The sequence below is a fragment of the Lissotriton vulgaris genome, chromosome 8 (genome assembly GCF_964263255.1).
Source record: "Lissotriton vulgaris chromosome 8, aLisVul1.2, whole genome shotgun sequence".
NCBI classification, from domain to species: Eukaryota; Metazoa; Chordata; class Amphibia; order Caudata; family Salamandridae; genus Lissotriton; species Lissotriton vulgaris.
Genome location: NC_141696.1, coordinates 711,525,088 through 711,549,167, shown reverse-complemented (window position 1 = coordinate 711,549,167; position 24,080 = coordinate 711,525,088). Strand labels below are relative to the sequence as shown.

The 24,080-nt window shown below is 43.2% G+C and overlaps 1 protein-coding gene across 1 annotated transcript in view; it reads right to left on the bottom strand.

Annotated features, from left to right (window-relative positions):
• The window catches only part of CDC16 (cell division cycle 16), a 148,468-nt gene that overhangs the window by 22,467 nt on the left and 101,921 nt on the right, over positions 1-24,080 (bottom strand). The window contains exons 14-17 of the mRNA XM_086934581.1: positions 10,645-10,708; positions 10,349-10,410; positions 9,085-9,220; positions 5,656-5,746 (exon numbers count right to left, since the gene is read on the bottom strand). Coding sequence (XP_086790707.1) covers positions 5,656-5,746; positions 9,085-9,220; positions 10,349-10,410; positions 10,645-10,708 — 353 coding nt within the window. The remainder of the gene's footprint in view (positions 1-5,655; positions 5,747-9,084; positions 9,221-10,348; positions 10,411-10,644; positions 10,709-24,080) is intronic.

Genomic DNA, 24,080 nt, shown 5'->3' with positions numbered 1-24,080 from the left:
AAGGGAGGACTAATTCAATATTCTGAAGGTTGAGCATTAAGACATTTTCAACCATTTATATATGATGTTTCTTGAGACAAGTACGAGAAGTATCCCAGAGGGTTGATGTTTTTAGGTATATATATGTATATGTGACATCCGCATACTGGAGTATGAAGACGTTTATCTTTGAAGATCAGGCTCAAAGGATTAATGCAGAGGTTAGGACCGAGCATAAGACAACCACAAGATGTTTGGAGTTCTTCTGGAGATGAAACCTCCTATTTTTACCACTTTATGGCAATTAGTGAGTAATGAGGAGAACCGACTCAAAACCTTAACAAGGAAGCCCATATAAAATTCCAGGCTGTAGACAAACCTGTTTCGACCAATTGCGTTTAAGGCCATTTATAGGTCAAGAAGAATCTGTAAATAGGAGTTCCCCTCATAAAGACTAAAGTGATAAACTAGGATTTTCAGAACAGCTGTTTTAATGTTTCATATCACAACATACAACACCAAACCAACCCAGCCTGCATCACACACCATCCAACACCCTATCACTCTGTACGCTCCATCCACAGACCATTCTACTTCACTTACATAAAACCACAACACCAAACAACATTTTGTCATTATCAAAGCACATCAAATAATCCAGCTTAATTTCACCTCTTCACCATATCCCGACCGCATCAAATGTAGAACATATCACACCTACCAGACTTCACATAACACCACTTGAAAATATGCCATTCAGTGCAGCACTACATGAACTATTAAAACATCATCACACATGCCCACACAACACAAAGGCACTGGAAACCACACTTCACCATAGCATATTCCAAACAGAGTATATCACTTCAGACACAAACTCTAGGACACGAAAACGATCAACAAAGATATAAAAAATAAATCAGACACCTTTTGAATACAAGTATACTACTTTTCAACAGCCAATTCACATGCAATCATCTCTGAAATAATTGGTAAGATTTCCTGCTCGCCAAAAACAAAGCATTAATTTAGATTCCCTGCCTTAAACAGCATTTCTGCGTTTAAAATCTCCATTTTTATAGGTTTAGTTTTTACATTTCAACTAGACTACTGTTTTACATTCTCGGGTGTCTCAGATTATTTGATGTTCCAAGTTCAAAAGAGGATTGCTCCGGTTTAGCGGCCTTACAAGAGGTTTAGATCTAAAATGTGATAAACCTCAAGGAAGATTAAACACGGAGATCATGTTCTTTGAGCCAAATTGTTGAATCTGGCTCCATCCTCCAATTGTGTTTGGTATCAAAGTAATGCAACCAAAGCAAGGAAACTAACTGATGGTAATACGGTAGCTTGATTTTACCTTTAATTTACAGATTGAAGCAGTGGACAGTTGTGTTGTCTTTTACTTCTGTGACTTAAAAGAGTACTTCCTTTCTGAATAGCAATCTGTGCAAGTCAGCCAACTGACTAAGGCATAGTTGAATAATGCTAATGGGTTATATACAGTCCTTAAATCATGCCAGTTTAAAAGCCTGTAATCATTCTACAATGCCAGAAAAATAACCAGCAGAAGAATTGAAAAACATGACCTAATTTCTGCACGCCTTTAAACTCTGCATTGGCTGCATGGAAGGAACGTATAGTGTTTAGATTCCATGTTACACTCCAAATGCATTGATGTCATGCCCCCAATTTACCAGAAATGCTAAACCTCCGTCATTCCTTGAGATCAGCAGAGCCTATTCTCTTTAGTATCCTTGTCCTATCTTAGATACCATCAATGCTTATATGGTAAATATGTCTCTCAAGTAGTGCTACATGATAATAATTGAGTAGTCTTAATATTGCTCTTTACTTCAAACTCCAACAAACTATTCTTGCAAATTATAAGAAGAAGCTCATCAACGAGAAAAAACAGTATTACACGCAACAAATTGAAAATGCTGGCAACTCCAGTAAAGAACTGTTTCAGGTCATAAAGAAACTTACCATAGTAAAAAAAAAAAATCTTCTAGTCACTACCAAGACTTTTGTAACTTGCTTGCCCAGACATTAAAAAATAAAGTTGCAATTTTGTTTTACCTTTTTGACAAATCGAAGGTTGATACCAGTCATAAAGATCTGGAAACAACCAATGAGACGCTGCTTTTAGAATCATTCCAACATCCATAACCCAAATAGCTATGCTTCTCTTTTCTGCTAAATCTGGATCTCCAGATGACCCTTGCACCCCCCCCCCCTAGAGACTACAACTCGCAAATCAGTACATCACCCCCTACTTGTCTTTAGTATTTAATAAAATGCTTATGCAAGGATAATTTCCAACCATCTGGAAACAGGCCTGTATCCCCCCTTATCAAAAAGCCAAATCTGGACACTAGAAATCCTGCTAACTCCAGTCTCCAATCAAGACTTCAGCTTCCAGCACAAATCATAGAGAAAATTATCAATATTGAACTCTCTAATTTTATTTCAGAAAATCAGTTTGGGTTCAGAACAATCCTAGCACTGAGACGGCTTTGATAAAAACCATGGAAGAAATATGCATGACAGACAGTGGAGGGCAGCAACTCTTATTTTGCTGGACCTGTACGCGTTTGCTACAGTGGACCCGGTCTATTGGTCCACCGTCTAAACGCTATAGGGATAAGAGGAAAGGCCTTCACTCTTCAAACTTCCTATTTATCAGGGAGATCCCAAATGGTACATTTAGGTCAGTTGAAATCCTCACCATTTACCCTGCCTTGTGGGGTCACTCAGGGCTCCTCGTTGAACCGGACGCTTTTCAATATATATGTCTCTGAACTCGCCCCGCTGATTAGAAGTTTCAACCTGAATCCAACATCCTACGCGGACAGCACCCAGCTGGTGATTACTGTGGTGGAAAAGGATGTTAACCATTCACTAAAACTACATGGCTGCATGATTGCCCTGAGTAGCTGAATGAGCAATGTTGGACTTGGCCCTTCTGGCAGGTTCACCCCTGAACTTTTTTCCTGATATTATTAAATAATTATTGTGATTTCTGGTCTTTGAGCACTTTGACACTTTGGCGCAGTGTAAAGTGCGTGCGCTCCCTGAGTGCGTGTGTGAGATTGGCCTGCCCGCCCATAGGAATGCATGGGGATTGTATGTGTCCCTGGTAGTTCCTGATGCGTGGGGTGTGCAGGCTCGAGTCTGGTATGTGCGGACTCGTGTAATTGAATGCTGCGCAATGATGTGTGCAGCATGTTTGTGTCTAATATGGGAGTGCCACTTCTAGAAATGTGACTGTCTGTGCAGTGAATGTGCTGGCTTGTGATTGGCTGGAGCTGGCTGGTGTGCCAGGCTCCATGGGTCTGCCCCGGTGGTGAGTGTTGAGATTAGCATGTGTGATGTGAGGGAGTGGTGCACCTGGGACCTGAATAGGGCTGGGCTGTCCCCACACAATGCTGGCTCCGCCCCCTGTGGTGCGACTGATGACCCTAGCCTGCCTGGTGAATGGAAAGGGTGGCCGAGGAAAACAAAGTACTCCAAAACCAGCTGCGACTGGTTTTTCCCCCACCCTGCACCTTTAGACAAAGGAATTCACTGTATAAAAAGGGGCTGTGTCTCCTTACAAAATGTTCTTGTTCCCAACTCGAATCTACCAGGGGCATGCTGCTGCTGGGGCCCAGGGGAAGGCTTGCCTCCCTGGGCCCTGCCCAGCCCCTGGATATCCTGGATGCATGGAGGACCCCTCTACTACCTGAACCCTGAAAGAGGGGGCCTTGCTGATGGTGGGGCACAGGAGGGACCGCCATGTGGGCTGTCTCCTTGCTGGAGATCCCTGTGTGCTGGCCCTGGGCCCTGCTTTGCCTCCCTGACCTCCAGGACTTGGTTGCTGACTTTTGGCCCCTAGCGCTGGAGAGCACTTTATTTTGCACCTAGCGCTGGGAGCGCTTTATTTGTATATAGTGCAAGGAGCGCTTTAAATTTCATCTAGTGCAAGGAGCGCTGTATGCTTGCAGGTGCCACCCTGCATTACACACCCCCCATACTGGTAAGACAGTTTCTACCGCCCATGATTTCTCAACCTGACCACCACGTGACACAGGTACCATTACTCTGGGAACAGGACGGGAGACACATGCTTTGGACACACTTATGCTGCTTCCACTGGATCCCACCCACTGGTGAATCCAGAAACTTCACATTGCACTAGAAACACATTTCCAAAGAAATGACATTTAAAACAAACTTAGAACAATAATCCCCATCCATGTGACTATCTAAAATGCAGAGTTTTGTAGTGGAGCCTGTTGTAGCTGTGGTACTGCGCAAACACAAATCCTTATCCTTCCGCTGCTTCCAGTGTTAGAAAAGGGATTTCTGGTTGTCTAAGTCTTGCGCCAAAGCCAGGAAGAAACCACCATTCCTACGTCAGGGCAAGGAAGTTACACGACAAGATAACCCCTGCTCACCCCCTTGGTAGCGTGAAACGAGCAGTAAGGCTTACCCCGGAGGCAATGTAAGTTAAGTATTTGCGCACGCACCCACCAGCAACAACCTCCCAGGCCACCCACAAAAGGAACTCCACACAAGGTATATGTAAAAATAGCCTTTGTATTGCAAAACACATTAGATAGAAAAACACACTTTACAATGTGCAAGAGGCACAGGCAGAACCAGAAATCTCATTTCTAACAAGCAAGCATTGCCTGAAGCTGAATTCAAGCAAAACAGAGGTGATACTGTTTAGTAACCTGCCTTGGTCTCCTGCCTGGAGGCCAATTAACCTGGGCCCACCTCCTATCCCAGTAGCAAAAGCCAAGAACCTTGGACCATGGGTGAGAATCTCCACTTCGAGACCCAGGTGTCTAAGGTTGTATCCTCCTCTTTTTTCACCATCAAAACTCTAAGAAAAATCCTCCCCTTTATTCCTGGAAATACCAGAAAAACTGTTGTGTCCTCGCTAGTCTTGTCCAAGCTGGACTATTGTAATGGCCTATATATGAAACTTCAGGCCAGAATACCCAGGAAGCTGCAGGCGGTACAGAATGGTGCCTCTAGATTGATTCTGGGTGTTCCCAAATATCAGTCAATAGCGACAGGCATTCAGGATCTTCACTGGCTCCCAGAATGCCAACAAGTCAAATTTAAAGCACTCTGCATTGCTCACAAGGCTTTGCCTACAGAAGGTCCAATTATTTTCTTTGGAATACATTTAGTTGGAACTCTCCAAGTAGATCTCTTTGTCAGCCAATGCCAGCTTGGTTACCAACATTACTATTAGAAAGGCGAGCTGGGGTGGTAGGAGTTTCAGTCACAGTACAACCAGGCTGTAGAACTCTCTTCCACTATATCTTAGGACCATACCCACCATTCTTGCTTTCAGAAAACAACTTAAGACTTGGCTTTTCAGAAATTAGCTATACCTCAGCGCAGTATGTTTTTGATCCTGAAAGCACCATGACACCTATTGGTATACGTGTGCTATATAAGTTTCAAAAACATAACATAACCTGTAACTTACCGCAAGTTAAAATAAATATATTTGTTACACATGGTGATGGTTATTTTTAAAGGTTATCATATTGCCATGAGGTTCACAATTAATTTGGCAAGATTTACCCCCATTTTGTGATAAATGAAGTGGATTAAATCAGTAAAATAGTTTTGTTAATTAATAAAATCAAAATTATAAATAAACATTACCAATATATGCGTCAGAATCACCAATGTACATTTCTATGCAGTGTCCCAGCATGGTGACTGAAAACGTATCATCTCTACGAAGACCGAGGGCCTGCAAGGCAAAGAAAATGAATAGGTTAACATTAAGAAAATGACAGAAATTTAACATTTCCCTCTAATTCGCTTTCACGCCACATCAAGACTTTAGAATATACTGATGTGGAAAACAAACAGAACAGCACTGTATATTAAAATATAAACTTGTTCGTACTCAGACCATTGCCATCTGTAACCCAACAGGACAATGCAATACAATGATGAAATTCTGCAAAAGAGAGAGTAAAAGAGAAGCAATAAACAACTGATGAACAAAAATTATTTGCCTCTTTAGGAAACAACCTACCTGAAAAAGGGTAAATGTCACACCCTCTGATGACCAAACTGGCCCATGTCATTTGGTTGAAAAGATGATTAATACTGCAAAATACATGTACCAGGATGCATTGTTATTTTTATAAATACATTTGATTGCCATTATTTCCAACTTTATTTTTCAGATCAGTGGGATACTGAACAAACTTATTTTACCTTATCCTTCTAGAGATAAACAACATGCCCTACCTACTAAAGGCTTGGTCCACATGGCATACTTCTAACACACGTTTTAAGGCCATGCAGGTGTTTCACCAGGACAGGCAGATAGTTTGAATCTCCTGTCCACTGCCAAGTTTTAATTTCTTCACCTCACACGTTCAAAACCCTATTTTCCCTTCTTTTGTCATTGATAACTACTTACATTTTTGGAGAGCACTTTGTTTACATAGACTAGGCCAGTTTTATTCCGATAAAACACTGAGGTAATTTACTCACTTATACAATGAATTTGGAACGTCTAACAAGAAGTTCTTTAGATTTCTGCAGTTCTGAAATTCTTTGAGTCCGCTTCTGACTAATGAGGTCATGTTTGTTCACAATACATTTTTGCTAAATTTGTTAGTATACCGCACCGTGTTACTATAAGTATATTTTCCAAAATCTTTATTGGTAATAAGGACTCTGCTGCAAATATTAAGCAGTAAATGGCAGCGTGGTCTGTCCTTCATGTCATCAGTGCGGATGATTACTGTATTTTACTATCACAAGATGTGCTCAATGTCTCTCGCTTAAAGGCTTATATTTTACAAAATATTGCACAATCTTTATTATACGCACTATAGGCTAAAAAGATGAGCCCTTCGAACGATTTGGAATAGTTTTTGCTGTCAGTCTCCAGGTGCAGATACCAAGAATATCTTTCCTTGTTCAGCAAATGTTTTTGATAAACTCAATCAGGTTTTCACACTCAGAATTCAACCCGAACCTCAGGTCATCTAGTTCGGTTCACGATGTTAACAATCATCCGGGCGACCACGCTGCCGGACACGGAGTCGATCAACGCCACCTACCAATGCGCAGGGGTACTGCCAAGCAAAAATTCTCTGCATCCAGTCTGATACCAGGGGGAAATTCCAAGAAAAGGAATCTATAACTAACTGTCTCTTTCAGATCTATATTTTAGGCAACATCCAAATACATTTATTGGGCATACAAACATGGATAGGCAATTTATACATGACAAAGTCTTCAGACCACGTCAACTGCAGATTCTATAATTAGCCTTTATTCTTATCCAAGAGCAAGTTATTTGACAAATTAGAATCAGACATTACCTAATTTGCTAATATAATTAACTAGCAGCCCGCCCCAGCGTTGCCTGGGGCAGAAGGGGGCTGGGGGCAGCATTTCCGGATTGCGGCAGCGTTGCCCGGGGCAGAAGGGGGCTGGGGGCAACATTTCAGGCTTAGGTGCAGTCCCGCCCCTGCACCCGCCCCGACACTGCCCAGACCGCCTCCCGCCCACCTTTGCCTTTGCCTTACCTCGCCCGCCCCGACATTGCCCAGACCGCCTCCCGCCTCCCCTTTGCCTTACCTGAGCCGCCGCTCTTCCCCGCGCTCCGGACTTCACCGCCACTCCTCGCTGCTCGTCACCGCTCCTCCCCGCCTGTCGTCATCACGCACGTTGCGGACATCGCTAGGTCGCGACCAGCACTACATCGCGGCTGGCGCTACTTTTAGGGGACTACTTTGTTTTTAAAGTTTAATTTACGTTTTTTTTATAGTTTATGCAGCCTATGTCCATCTACACACCCTGAGGATTACAGCAATGTATTGGGTGTGTGGATTGGCGTTGTGGTTCCCGAGTTTACCTTGCCAAAAGGTTTCTGTTCTCTCTTTATAATAGTAGAATAGATAGTATAGATTAAACAAGGGCTCTGTAAAGCATCATAAAGTTCCAGAAGTGTAATACATTAGAAAATATCTATAGGGTTTTTATCAGCTAATGCTAGAAAAGGTCAACGTTTTTCGATATTTCGGTCAGAATCTTTTTTGGCTGTGTTTCAAAAATGTTATTTGTTGCAATTCTGGATGCAAATCCAAGTGCTTTAACTGGGCAGACTCAAAATATAGATTGCATGAGAACATGTCCTTGCTTCACAGCTAACATATTCTCCTTTTACCACTCATTTGACGTACTGTTTTTCGTTTGCTCCTTAATAGGTGGTATGTTCTCCTTGGGACTCTGTTTTGTTATGGCAAAAAACTAAAATAGTTTGGTTTTAAGGAAGTAAAGATGCATGTTCGGAATAGGCCTAAACCTCAGATGTTCATTTAGAATATTATACCAATGAAGATAAAGTTAACTGCAGATATATGCTTTCTCGAAACAGAACCTCTGTCTGCATTAGGGAACCTTAGGAAAATGTAGTAGACATAGGTGGGCTTCCACTGAGTATGTCAATATTCTACTCACTGTTGTATCACAAAATGAAAGGACCCCTATGCAGAACGTGAGGGCTCCAGAGTCTCCATTTTCTTAGTTATATTCATTAGCCTTCGGATGAAGAGGAGGCCTTCTAGAAGTGTTGCGTGCCCCTGGAGGGTCAGAGGTCCCCGTGCACCGTAGGTGCTTCCATTGGGCACCTGATTCGGTGTACTTATGAGCAGCCCATGCCTGCAACTTATGCAAATACAGCAACAGCCCTAAAGCATTTGAAGCCTGGGTGTTTGCCTGACACTATATATATATATTCACTGAAAAAAACAAAGGTTTCAGAGATGTAATAGTTCGGAAATAATGTTTAAAAACTCCTTAGAAATTCACTGGGAAAAAAACAAAGATTACAGCGACGTTTTGGTTAGGCTCAGATTTCACTCTTGTAAAATCCAGAAATTATAGTTACCTGAGATAACTATAGCTTACGCTCCAACAATACACTGCATATGACCGCACATACTACATCATTCATGACATGGTCAGTGACATCACTGATGCCATCTCAAATGACATCACTGATGACATTATCTACAGAACCACTCATACACCCACTAGTCCTAAATAAAACATACCTACCGTATGAAAATAGTCGATGGCACTCTCAAAGTTTCCCATTAAACTATGTATGTATCCAATGGCAGAATAGGTAGATGCATTCTGAGGAATCAACACAAGAGCCTGTCGGTGGTATTCCAACGCATCTTCATATTTTCTATAAACAAATCCATGCAAATTAGATAATTTTACATGTAAAAAAGACTGAAAATTAGTTAAGAGATTCGGTAAGTATGACTCAACATTTTTATCAGAGCAGGGAGTGATACCAACGAAATGTAACAAACAGGGCCAGAATCACAAATCAAATTAAAACAAAATGTGTGAATTCAGGATTGCATGTATGTACGCTTTTTCGACCTAAAGAAAAAAGGTCAATTTTTCAAAGCATTCTATACCACATGGGAACAGTCCAGGCTGATGATGGCTGATTAGCCAGAAACCAGTCCCAGGATGCTTGTTTCCGGTCCAGGGAAGACATGGCTTGGCAGTTCGGGCTGGACTGTTCCCATGAGGCACAGGGTCGGACTGATTTCCATATGGCCATGTCTGAACTGGGGTGGTGGAGTGAGCTAAAGAATGATGATGGATTAAACCCTGGACAGTTGACTGGGGGTGAGTGCTTGCAATGTTCAACACTCCGTCCATCATCCCCTTTAGTTTTACTTTGGACATATTTTGTATACACAGCTTTTGCAGTTAATTCATAATCATACTACCATTTACGCATTTAACATTTAGATGTGTGGTACACTGCTTCATTATCAAACAAGCTACTGATATAGATGGGTGTGGTGCTGCCATGAGAATCAACATTCTTGCTCCAATCAGAATTTCTTTCAAAACACTGCCCTAAAGTCCAGCATGTTGATGTGGAGGATGGAGTTTACTGATATCCAATGCCTACGTACATGAAGAAGAACAATAGTGGCGCTAACACAGTTTTCAATTATCTCATTTGTAACTACCCAAGGAGTTTAACCTTTTTCTTTATTTTCCCCTCAGTGAAAGAAAAACCTACCATAAGTCTGACATCCTAAATTTTCCTAGGCTACATTTAATAGACACCTGAAAAATGACATCAGGGCTAACTGGGGCTTTCCCTCATGATGCCAGTGGGGAGTAAGTCACCATGTCTTGCACAACATACTGCAAGCCTGTAAAGCAATTATGATCAGAAATAGAATCCATTTGGAAGTCTGTAACATACATGTACCGCTGTTCCTCGCTATCAATTATGTTACTGTGCTAAATCCTCATAAAATTGTTTCACAGTAGTACTTACTTGAGCTTCCTACACACGTGTCCAAGGTTGTTAAGCAATGGTTCCCACTTGTCCACGGTTACCTGCAAAAGAAAGTAACAATGAACTCACAAAAAGCACACTTCAACCCCTTTTAACTAAATTGTAAAACATCTACTCAGCTAATGCTCACAATATATGCAAAGCACAAAGACGCAAATTTAAATGAACTAAGCAGGTCTTTCATCTTTAAATAAGAAAATTAATAATGTCCATTATTTAAGAGATTGATGAGTACAGCTAAAGTGCCAGGACATGAAGAAATCTAATAGATGTACCTCATTCCCGATAGCTTTAATCTTCTCTAGAGCATCAAGAAACCATTTCTCTGATGTTTTCCAACTGTAAAAGAAACATGCATTAGTAAATGCATTAGGTTTTGCTTGTGTGATTAATATTAAGCTGCTTTTTGTTGTAAGGTGTACCATGCTGAGCCGTTGTACAATATAAGATACAGAAGGTCTGTTAAAGTGTTATGACTTGTTCATGTACAAAAAGACAACATATTGTGCTGTTACAAGTGGTATAGTGCAGGTGAGTAATAACAACAATTTGAAAAATGAAAGAGGGAAATAATATAAATAAATAGGAGTTCTGACAAAGCTTGGGCCTGGTGCCATTGTACCTGCTGCACCATTCAAATCATGCCCCTAGTGCCTACAAGAGAACTGCACTTGTGCAAATGCTGCTTTTGAGGGAGGAAGAAATAAGTGAAAAGGCCTAGGAATGGGCACCCAAAAAGGCAAGGGAGCAGCACCTGTGTAGACAAAGGGGTTGTAGAGAAACAAGTTAATGATGGAGAAAGGCATGGTATAGGAAGGCGCAACAGAATAGAGTCTTAAACATCCAGATAGTGCTTTTATAGAGAGGCACTACAGGCCAATCTGGGGAAAACATCTTGGACCAGGAAAGCAAGCAATTGCTTAAGAACGAGCCCTCAGAACAACCCTGCAACGCCTGAGGATGGGCCAGATAACAAGGGCCTTTTGAGAAAGAGAAGGTGTTTGGTCTATTTCAGTGCAAGAACACCAAAAGAAGGCAGTTACATCACATTAGTGGAGCCAAGTTCAATAAGTCTTGCAGTGAAAATAAGATCAACAGGACACTTCAGGTGCAATATTCCCGAGTTTAAGTGGCCAAAAGTCCTATGTGTGGCTTGGAAATGTTATGCTCCTTAACGTTTTTCACGCTTACTTTGTGCTTAGTCTGCATTGAAAATGACAAACATGCTGATCTTCAGGAGGGATGCGTGTCATTTTGGTTTGGCCAATATCAGAGCTGTGTTCAGATGTGAAGAGGAGACATAGAAGTGCACAGTCTTTCTAATTATGTGTGGCTACTGCCCACTAAACTCAGGCTATGCAGTGATCGGTGGTGGCTGTTTCTAGTCCAGGGGCTCAAGTCTTTATGCTGAAAAGCTGGTGGGAAGACTTCCAACCAGTTATTTCTTTAAAAGCTCACTCAACCCCATAACTGGTTTCCATCGCCTTCAACATTTCTGAGATATTCATGTTGTGTATAAGAAGCTAGAATCGTGGGTGGGCTAGTAAATGGTGAGATCCATTTGGATCCTAAGTGTTTGTGCTACACACAATGGTGGTTTCCTTACTGGTGATGCCCATCTCACATCTAAACCTGCCTGCATACCGTTTTCAAAACCTGTGTGCTTGGCAAATGAAAAAAATATACAGTCCATTTCCGCTGTCCATTGTTGGATTCCTTCATAATGGATACAACTCATGACCTCCACCCATTATGGTTTTTTTTGGCCATCATCACTGGCAGTAGGAGCAAATGCAGTTCCAAATATACATAACCCCTGGATGGGACACAACTGGTCTGACTGGGGATTCTGGTCACAGAAGTCTGCAAAATCTAGTCAGCAAAAGAGTGCTGCTGTACGGGCTGATCCCCTGCCTGTCCGACTTCTGCGAACTCCTGCATTGACTTAGCAGACTCTGCCACACTGCTCGCCGCCCCCGCTTCGCGGGGGCCGCTCGAGCTACTGACCCACCTGGACCAACGAGAGGAGCCTGCGGCGACATCCAACCCCTGCGGGACTGCGAGGACCAGCGGGCGTTGCAGCTGTAAACTCGCCACATCTGGTCCTCTTCCCGCCCCCCTCCCGCACGGATAAATTTACGGAGGGCATGGGTATTGTGTGTGCTGCTGTACGGGCTGATGCCCTACCTGTCCGACTTCTGCGAACTCCCGCATTGACTTAGCAGACTCTGCCCCACTGCTCGCGGCCCCCGCTTCGCGGGAGCCGCTCAAGTTACTGATCCACCTGGATCAACGAGAGGAGCCTGCTGCGACATCCAACCCCTGCGGGACTGCGAGGACCAGCGGGCGTTGCAGCTGGAAACTCGCCACAGCTGGTCCTCTTCCTGCCCACCTCCCGGCTTAAACAGACTTTGACGGACGCGCTAGCGGGACGCGCGCGGAGCGAAGCCCGGGCAAAGGGCGGGCCCTCTGAGGCCCTCGTAGGCCAGTGTAGGCCGGGCTGGGCCTACTCTCTTTTGACTGCTTTGCTCTGGATCCTGGTCCTCGATTCAGGTGACGGACATGGCTTCACCAGCAATGGAGGGAACTACTGTGAAGGTGGTGGGAGCCAGAAATGGGACTCTGGATAATTATTTTTCTTAGGTACCGGGTGATGGGGATAAGGAAACCGCTCTGGCTGAGCGTAGGGCTGAGCGTCGTCGCTCTATTGAGAACATGAAAAATAGGCCCTTTGCTGATACCTTACCTCATCCTGTCACCCAAGAGGGAGGCTCATCTGACACTAGTGAGGACTTATTATCCCAGGATGGCGTCCCTCTTTTACTGCGGGATTGTATCCCCAACCCATGTTTGCCTCCCGACCAGGATTCTAGTGCCTCCCCCCTCCCCAGTTTTAGTTGTACAGCTGTTGACCTAACCACCCAGATCCCCACTGCAGTAAAGCCAAGGAAAACAAAGTTGAAACAAGTAGTAGTGGCAGAGATGCATGATTTCGGGAAAGCCTCCAAGCCACCTCCTATCCCTGATGGGGCAATAGTGGAGGTGCTAGAAGCTCCTTCTGTCAGGGGTACTAATATTACAGACCATGACACTGCTCCAGGGGATATATTATTGACCGCATTACCCCCGTAACTTCCTTAGGGAACCTGGAATTCTTACTTAGGTTATTACTCCTGCCCATTAGTGAGGGTATAAAGAAAGTGGAGATTAGACTCACCATTTTGGAGGCAGCTATAAGTAGTTTGAAAACCTCGGCTATTATCCGAGGTAGACTCTCCGAGTCTAATTCTCCCCCCAATCCCCCTCCTAACTCTCATATCCCTCCAGTTAACCTAGGACCTCCCCTGGTGATTACCGCTGCTCCCCCTCTGCAACCTCTTATGGCTAACCCAGCCCTGATTCAACATAGTAAACCTACTATACCACCTTTGCAACCAGTAGGCCCACTTCACCCTACAATTACTTTCAATGGGGCTATATCCAATGGGGCTATATCTAATGACTATATTGCCCCCCCTCCCCCTGAGAAGCCAGCCCCTAGACCACGTAGACCCGATCTGCCCCCTGAGGCTAATCGCTTCATGGTAGTCATGGCAGGGGTTCCTCCTCTTGAGGTGGGTGAAGGTGAGAACTTTCACTCACTTAAAAGCAAAGTCATCAAATGGCTGAACTGGAATAGACCCCTCCCGGTCCATCTTAATAATGAAATTATCATGGTGAGACGGGTACCCTGGCTGGGTAAAACCCGTAAATCTATAACTGGGGATTGTATCATGGTGAGCTTTCGAGACCCTAGGACTGTACTACAAATATGTGCCGGGTCTAATAGATCTCTCGATTCCACCATTCAGACATTATCTGTGTCTTTCTTCTTTCCCCCCCACCCACATGCACCATGATCAAGTCCTAGGTAATTGGACGAGGGTCGAGCGGAGGGGTAAATATCGTGGGTATGATGCAAGACCGGTTTTTCTGCCCCCCAAGATCCCCTTCTACGATTATAACAGATTCAGCTGTCTCAACGGGCTGGATGGTGTTGACTGACTGCCCCCAGCTCTAGTACCCTCCCCCCCTCATTATTGATAATGGTTAGTTGTAACATCAGGTACCAGCTCTCCTTTTATTCCCCCACCTGAATTGCCTCCTATTATTGTCCCGGTGTACTTACCCTCCCAGGGAATAGGCACCATCGATAATAATCTAGCTGAAGATATGGGCCAATGCATAGTAGCTGTAACATCTCCTGTTTTTTCACTGGTGCACATACACTCGCTGGGGGCTAACTCACCCGTCCCTGCTGATTCTGCTGCTATGATGGTTCCCCCTGTTGCCAACAAGCCCTCAATTTCTAATGTACCGGTGACTATTGAACCAACCCCCTGTTTCTCTGGTTTTAAATTTGCTAGTTGGAATGTTGCAGGTTGGAGTCGGCAAACGTCGTCCATGGGCTGGAGCGAAATCCTTTCTGATTTTGCTGTTTTATGTCTCCAAGAGACCTGGGTAACCACTGATATTAACCTTGATGGATTTGTGTCTTATAACAACCCGGCCCAAAGGTCTAATATGGGCAGGGCCAAAGGGGGGCTAGTAATTTTACTTTCTGTGAATCTTCCTGTTTGTATGAAACTACATAAGACTGTGGGTCACCATTCACAAATTTTAATTTTAGAACATGTAAGGGGCCATGTAACTATGTTGATTAACCACTACAACAATTTGTTTGATGCTTCTAATACTACTGTGGTGGAAGAGTTGGGTTTAGCCGTGAATAACATTTGCAAGGGCATTCATAAACCTTTTGATATTATCTGGGGAAGGGATTTTAATATTCGTACCTGTCCTCATTCATTTACCAGAATCTGTGGTTATGATGGGGATAATGGGGAAAACCGGGCACATTTTATTCATTCACCCTATGGTGATTCTCTTAATTCCTTTATGTTAAATATGGACCTTATGATTCACTCTCCGGCTGCAGATGCTGATGGTAATACTGTCCCAACTTTTGTAGGATTGAATTCGGCCTCTGTTATTGACCATTTATGGGTTTCTACACATTTTATCTCTTTTTGTACGGTTCCCATTGTTGTCGAACTTGGAAGTAGCGACCATAATGCTATTACCATGTCGATCTCTGTCTGGGGGCTACCAGTTAACACTCATCGCTTGATAATTGAAGATGTAACCCCCTGTAGACAGAATGGTATCCGTATTAAGTGGTGTATGGGTAACTCTGAGACGTTGCAGCTTAAAATCATAGAAGCAGGGTTTGCAGCCATATATAAATGTTTGGATCCAGAGGCACCTCCTGATTGTATTTTAGTTGATTTTGTGGAGTTGGGTACAGTTATAAAAAGATGTCTTACCATTACTAAAGGCCAAACCAAAAAGGAAAATGTGGGTTGGTTTGATAGTATGTGCACTAAATCCCTTCGGGAACTTAAGCAGGCACTTACTAAACAACCCAGAGATAGGGAGGCTATTATATTTCTTAGACTTACATACCAAACTCATCTTATACGCAGGAAACAAGAGCTAAGGGAACAAGCTTGGAATGCCCTTAACAAAGCAGCTACATTGCATGATAGTAGGCTCTTCTGGACTACGGTTAATAGCCCCTTTCTTGCAAAAGAAGACTTCCCTATATTGTCAGCCCAGGTTTGCGAAGCGAACTGGGTTGCACACTTTTCTGGAATTTTTAATCCGACCAGAGAGGACTGCATTAGTTTCTCCCCTCCAATGTTTGAAACGAAGTTACCCTTGGACATTACACTTCAAGAAGTGGATACTGCTATTAGTCAGAGTAAAGGGGGCAAGGCACCGGGACCTGATGGGGTCCCGGTTGACCTGTATAAATCCAACCCGACACTTTGGAGTCCACTCCTAACACAGGTGTTTAATGCCTCAGTCAGGGAGAGTACACCACCTACCTGGAGTGAATCCATAATCTTACCTATCTACAAGAAGGGAGATAGAGGAGAGGCTAAGAACTACCGCCCTATCTCCCTTCTGGATTCCTCCCGTAAGATTATGAGTAGGGTTCTCCTGATGCGTTTGGAGTAGTGGGCGGAGGAAAATAAAATTCTGGCCGAGTCCCAATATGGCTTCCGCAAAGGCCTTGGGACAACAGAGCAGTGTATTAATCTCGACCTCCTTATCGGAAAATACACGAAAGCGAAACAGGGCTCCCTATTTCTCTGTTTCCCTGATCTCTCGAGTGCCTTTGATTTAGTGGACCATACTTTGTTATGGTCCACCTTACTGGATCTGGGAGCCCCCTCAGCAATTATATTTTTCCTGGCCAGACTCTACATAAAGTTATCGGCCCAGATCCGTTATGGCCAGGCAGGTGAATGCACTGAGAAAATTAGGGTTAGCTCAGGCATAAGACAAGGATGTGTGCTGGCCCCTCTGCTTTTTTCCCTTTTTATTAATTCTATGGAGTACGAACTGAAGAGGGTACAGGCTGGCTTCCCGCAGGTTGGTGGCTTCCCTGTGCCAATCATGCTATATGCCGACGACACGGTTTTACTTTCGCGCACCCCTAATGGGCTCCAAAAATTAATGAATTATTTTTATGACTTCATCAAGGGGAGAAAACTGAAAATTAACAACTCCAAGGCTTACATTATGGCCTGTGGTAAACGGATGAAACTTTCCAAGCCGTTTCATTTTAATGATCATAAAATTGAGGTGGTGGACAGATTTTGTAACCTTGGTGTAACATTCAATAACAGAGGGACTTGGGCACCTGAGATTTTAAACGTGAACGCTAGGATGGGCAAAAGCTCCTCCGGAGTCTTTCGCTTTGCATCTAAGCTTGGTAGTCGCCGTATACCAGACATGTTAAACATCTATAGGCATAGATGTGTATCTATTGCTCTATATGGTTCTGGCATATGGGGCTATTGTAAGCACAGGGATCTACAAGTCACTGAGAATCGGTTCTTCAAAAGACTCCTTTGTTTACCCTCCTCGGCATCCAATGAATTGTGCCATAGCGAGGTGGGTATGAACCATCTTACAGACCTAATGGGAATGAGACCTTTAATGGTCTGGAGGTCATTATGGGTTAAACATGAGACTGATTTCACCAGGCGGATTATTCTAGATTGTCTCAATTTGGACAACGCTCACAAGATTCCCTGGTTAAATTACGTTTCATCTTCCTATAGTGATATCTTTAACCTGGACATTGTTAATGACCCCCATAGTGCTGTTATCATACCAAATAAAGAACTCAAAAATGTTTATATTGGGACTAAATCTAATCAACGCAGGGGTAAATGCAGCCTCATGTCAACTCATGTATTTTATTATTCTAATATGCTGGAAGACAGGGGCATCCCTATGTACCTCAAAACTATTACCAAGCAATCGCACCAGTTTGTTCTCACGAGATTGAGACTTGGTATTGTACATAATCTAGTGGCTTTTCCAGTGATGAAAATTCGTAGCCAATCCCCCTGCCCCTGTGATGGCCTATCTAGGCAAAGCACTTTATGCTTATTTGCCCTCTCTATATGCACCTTCGTCGTTATTATCTCAGACCTATTTTTAAGAAATATTGTGTGTATACTACAGCCCAAGCATTGAAACGGTTATTTGCACTTGATACCATAGATATCTGTTTTTTTACTGCTACCTTTTTACTTAAAGCTGTTTCACATAGGAAAAGCCTGGTGTTTTAATCCTTTTTAATTCTATCTTGATGAGCGGTTTTCCCCACTGAAATGTTTGTAGCCTGTGTTTTGTATATTGTATGCTTTTGTAATTGTTTTTATTAATCAAATAAAGCTTTGAAATTTGAATTTGATTTGAGTGCTGGAGTACAAAGAGCTTTGAATAAAGCAGACTCATTAGTTGGTTCTGGAATCCTTCCTTGACCAACAGTGACATATAAGGAAGGGGGCCTGCAACATCAACTGGCTGCTGTGATCAGCAAAGAAACGAGGAACCTATCTTCTTGCCTTCTGAGGAGCTGGACTGTGAGGATTCTGTCTGATCCAGAGAGGACCTGCCGAAAGTCCATCTGACAGAAGACCTACGTGATGACTTCTCGACAGAGTGCTTAGAAGCAACTAGATTGTTGCATCCCACTTACCCAGAAGGAATCTAAGAGCTACAGAAAAGCATGGCTAGATTGAGGAGCTGCAACATCAAGCATAATTATCTCAATGTGGGCATGTATAATTTTCAGCATGATTCATGCCTTAAGTTGTCTAGTCACTCCTGGAGGGACTAGGAGGCAGTTGTCCTTCAGATTCCCAGAGTGGTGCCTACTTCTCCTTAATGTCCAGAACCTTTAGATAAATCTTCCAAGTCCATACAGTTATTCACATAGTATTGATTCTAGCTATGGTCAGTACCTAACTGTAAAGAACTACATCTGTCTAGACCAGTGACTTTTGTAGGCGTCCCCGCTCAGTTGGTACCATAAGAAGCAGAAAAAGCAATAATGGAATGCCAAAATACACTTCATGTAGGACCAAAGAAAAATATGTTTTATTTACACAGACTGCAGAACCTGGGTCATCACCACATTCTTGAACTTGTTATTCTGCTGGTGTCTGTTTAATATTCTCCAAGATCAAGGGGAGTCTTCCAACCTTTAATTCTACCAGAAAATATATGGTATAAAAACCCTTGAGTGTTTCCAAAGTTATGCACAATGGAAAACTAATCTGAACAGCAAAGCTCAAACATCCTCCTTTACTGTGTGCAGATGGTAGGAGTGGAATAGAGATGGATAAGTGGCAGGTACTCTGGTAATTTAACCCCAGTGGGCTTTCTGTAGGACCTACTAGTTTGAGGTAATCCTCGTAAGCTCCCCATGAAATGGTGACAATCATTATGATGAGGACTGATGCCATTTATTATACCACATTAAACTGGTTTTGGTGCCATACTGGAATAAATAGTTGTCCTGTTGAGTTCAGTAGAGACACGCTTATTTGCCATGGGATAAAAACATACTTTGTACCTATGTTGTAGTTGGAACAAAGTTATCTGTGTCTGGAAGGGAGTTAAATATCCCCAGAACCTTAGGTACTCTTAGTAAACGTTTCATGCCAGTGAAGCTTGTTGGAGAGCACCAATCAAGGCATTACTCTTTAGGTGCCAGTACAACTTGCTGACAAATAATGTTTTGCCGTTTAAAGGCATAATAATAATCATGTGTGACTGGACACCTCCAGACAAACATTTGAAGTGTACTCTGTCAGAATACCAACCAGGTGAAAGTGCCATTGTTTTTGTCAAGTGATTCACGGACCATGTGCCTCAATGCTTCCATTTCATTCCACCTTAACAGACTTCTCCAGATGGGGATTTCATTTGTGCTGGTAGACCCAGGGCCCCTAATTTGGCAATAAGATACAGGACATGAGAATATTATGCAAAAGGCAATCCACTCTAGAGGAACACCACACAAGGTATCTTGGGTGAAGGGCGTTTGCTCCAAGGCATCCAAATTATTGGACTCCTTTTCCAGGTCACAAACACAATAGGTTTGGAACCTGGCTGCGCTAGCCAGCAATTGTTCTACCCGGGGGACAAATAGGAACTGCTCACCTGAGGTGTACTCTCAGGGGGAAAGGGGATTGGATAAAATAACAAAGAACACCCGTAATCATGGGATGGCCTCTCCTGCAGAGTCGTCAATGGAGGACAGATTTATCAGCATGTCTAAAAGGCCACCCAGGGTGTGCGCTACCTGCAGATAAGGAGGAGGACACAAGAGGTAACTATAATGCACCCTACATACCACTGGCTTCCCTTATGGCATACACCTCCCACATCCAGGGCTCACTCAGGTAACCACACCATGGCAAGGGGCTGTAAATCAGGCAACAGGAATTGAATACTTCACTCCTACACCAAACACCATAGAATAGGTAAGAGAAGGCTTTTCTGTGAGTTGGGTTTGGCAGTGTTGGAATATCACAAGTACTAGGAAAATTCCACAATGTGTCCAAGCCCCAATCTTCAAGGCAAGCTGTCCAGAGATAACCTCTCTCTAGACGTGCAACAGATAATGAGGCTCACTGGATGCCTCTAAGTAACTAACGAAGGCGTACTCGTAAACATAACGGAAACTGTTTGTGAGAGACAAAGCTCCGTCTGTGAGCGTGCCCTCAAAGTCTTGTTAGTGATACCAATTAAGGATGCCAGCCTCCTCAAACAATGTCACAGCAAAAAGGAAGTGTTTGCACAGTAAGAGAAAAATGGCGCCCTTACAGGTGTGTGTGCCACTAACTGCCAGTGTAATTTAAGTGAGACAGTGTTTCCCACAGAAGCCGGCCAGAGAACCACCAGCTGGGAGCCACCCGCTGAACTTCAACAGAAGGACGCCTGCAGGAAGCCAGTGGCCATTGGGGGAGACTGTTGGCCAATTCAACAATGGTATGGAGGAAAGATACCCCCACTCCCAAGCATCACACAGGCATATCTGGGTTAAATCACACCGGGCGGTCTTCACAGAAGCAGGAACAATGAGGATTCAAACTGTCGTCCTAAGCGGCAATGATTGTAAAGCATAGAGAATAAGGAGAGGACACCCTTTATAGCCCTTGTGCAATCATTGCCAAAGCAGAGTTAGCTAAGCGTGGTTCTCTTCTGCCGCACAGGAGTCTGGGAAGTGAGTCCATAGAGCAGGTTCACGCAATGATGCATGCATTCCTCATTCACACTCCTGTAACCAGATTATAACACACAGGTTGTGTCGCTAAACCTCTGTTACCATATATGGACATGACGAATAGTTTGTCAAAAGACTGGGTGTTTTAGAGGCTATGAAAATGCGAATTGGGAGCGACCCCACACCCAAGAGAAGGGGTACCACTGGTAAGTAAAAAGAGAGGATTTCTCTGGGACTATTTTGTTACCCACTAATCAATATTTTTATACAAACACTCATTTCTTTGTATCAATCTTCCATTCCTCACACATTCAGTTCCTCAAAGGTAATTTAGTAACATCAATTGAACAACAGAACTAATTAAGAAAAACACAGTTTATCTTTAATAAAATTAATAATGACATATGATACAACAACCAATCAATAAATATAAATGACAGATACAAAATCCTATTGACCATCAATTTTGGCTGTGCATGGAGTTAAAATTACAAATTATATAAGAAAACAATATGTAAAACTAAATATTGGAGAGCTGACAAACAAGTGAAGTGCAAAGAATAAAAAGCGTCTCAAATTCTGTTACTCCACCTTGAACTCAATGTATATTTTAACCAGGTGTCCGTTAATCATTTCATCAACATAAACACATGTATGGTTCCTGGGATGTAACATTCAATGATGCGTCGACGCATTTCAGTAGCTCATATTTCTCTATGCCACCTTATTCAGAACAATGTATGTATAAAATAGCTCTCTTCTCATTGCAGCATATGTATCCTCTTAAATTCTGAATAACATTCCAAGTTATCTTCTGGTTTGTCACCAAGCAATACCAGACCGTGTACTTCGGATAGACCTAGGAGTCCTCTCTTCCTATGGTAAAGTTCCGATTATTCGAATAACTATTTTCGTTACAATCGGGTGCTGTGGAATAAGCGGGGTTGACAGAGCTTCATACGCTTCTCTCAGGACGATTTCTATATTCAGGGATGTATCCATCACAGTATGGTGAGATCACTGGGATATACTTCTAATATTTATGTGGAGAAGTTCCTTGGTCCTGTTTTCAATATTTGCAGATATTCAGATTTCTGTGCACGTTAGTTCCAAGCGTGTCACCCTTCTGCCGTCTTTTTAGAGGCTATACCATGTTTATGCTCCTCTTGCTTTATTTATTGACAGGAGCGGTCAAGGAAGATTTTCGGCAAACCATCATATTGGGCCCCTGACAAGCTTTCTTAAATGGCAGAATGGGATAAACCGGTTTGCCCCACGTCCCAAAGATAGGGAGAAACAAGAAGTTGTTTAGAACTTGCCAGTAACTGCCCACATCAGTAATTAATTAAAACCTATGTTAATAAGGGTTTTACTACTGCTTCAAGGGAGTTCTCATTCGCAGCCTTTAGGTGCTGGAAAAAGTTCAATTACAGTGAAGTCTAGCAATATTACCATCAGTGTAAAAAAGCATAGGGGCAAAATTGTTTGGTAACTGACATTCGGTCCCATTGTCCCTCCCCCAGACTCTAAATGAACCTCCAAGTTCCTGTGCAAGTGAGTGAGGAAACTTTCATAGAGGGAGCCAGAGAGGGCAAGGGAAAAGGGTTCAAAGAGAAAGTTAGGCTCTTCAACTCCCTCACAAATTCTCTATAACAGACCAAAACATTCATCTATGGACAGTCTTTGATAATTCTCGTAGGTTTTTTAGCTTGTTTGGCTAAATATGTTAACCCACTCCGAGACTGTTCCTAGCCTACCTACCGCAGGCAGAGGTGCAACAGTGGATAAAGGAACCAAAGAAAACTGAAATAATCTAATCCTGGACTTTGGTGAGTGAGGGGCCGAAGTGGCTGGTGTGCGCGCAGGTGTCCTTAAGTGCCATTATAGCATTAGTGTCACACATGGGGGCAACAGAGGCATGAGCAAATGGAGCAGGCATAACCGAAAATATTTTAAGCATAGCTTTCTGAAAAGAAGGCATACATTTTGTGTCAGAAGTAGTGGCTTAAGAGATCATAAGCAGAGTAACTGGCAATGTTAAGAGGATATAAATGGTCTGGCTGAAACTGGACCCTTAGAGCACACCAATCATTTCTCTTACTGGGAAAGTAGACCTCAGACACTTCTCTTTCCACTTTAAAATAAAGGCTAAGGCTAGGAAACTTGGTCTCAGTGTTCGCTCCCAAAAATCATCATGTTCGGCTGCCTCTTAAAAACTTTGGCATGTATACCTGGACAGAGAGACTAGGCTTCAGGATCATGGTGTACCTCAAGGCACCACCAATAAGATGTATCAGAATTTAGAGTACACCTTGTTCTTAAACAAGTAAGGACGAGAATGGAGCCTTACAAACACATTTACTTTCTCTATTAATAAAGTGGCCACATGTGGCCCCAAAGGAATATACCCCAAAAGCAGGGAGGCTGGTCAGGTAAAAGTACAAGGGGGGGCTTGCCTAGAAGGGAGTTACCATGATGACAGCTGGTGAATATACAGTATTGCATACTGCGACCAGTCTACTCCAAGTCATTAAAGACACTGTTTCCAGTCTTCAACATTTGTTTGATAATCTAATGCATTCTGTGTTTTGTAGTCTTGCTTTCGCTAGTTAGACTAGCATGCCAGATAGCATTGACTTGTACATGAAAAGTTCAGAACTGGAGACAGTGAGGTTGTCACCCTAGGAGAGGCAGACCTTGCAATCACCTCTCTGTGCCTAGCCACTCCAGAGTCCACATTGTGGGGAACAGGAGAGGTTTTTGGCCAGAAACCACTACTATCACCGAGGCCATTGCTATTGAGGCAAATAATATCAGCGGCATAATAAGATGCTTGGGAAGGCACCAGTATTTACATCCAGAGAGGAATGCAGTGTGGGAGGGGGGACTAATTTCATCCTGCCAGACTCCTAACATGGCTATTCCCCATTACGGGAGAGTAACTAATGCCCCCCAGTTGAATGAAAGAATGACACAGGCAAGCCCAAATGTGGAACAGGGGGACTCTTCCTAAACACCTAGTAAGTGGGAGGGGCAAACCTGGAAGCTGCTGGGGGTATGAGCACTATCTGC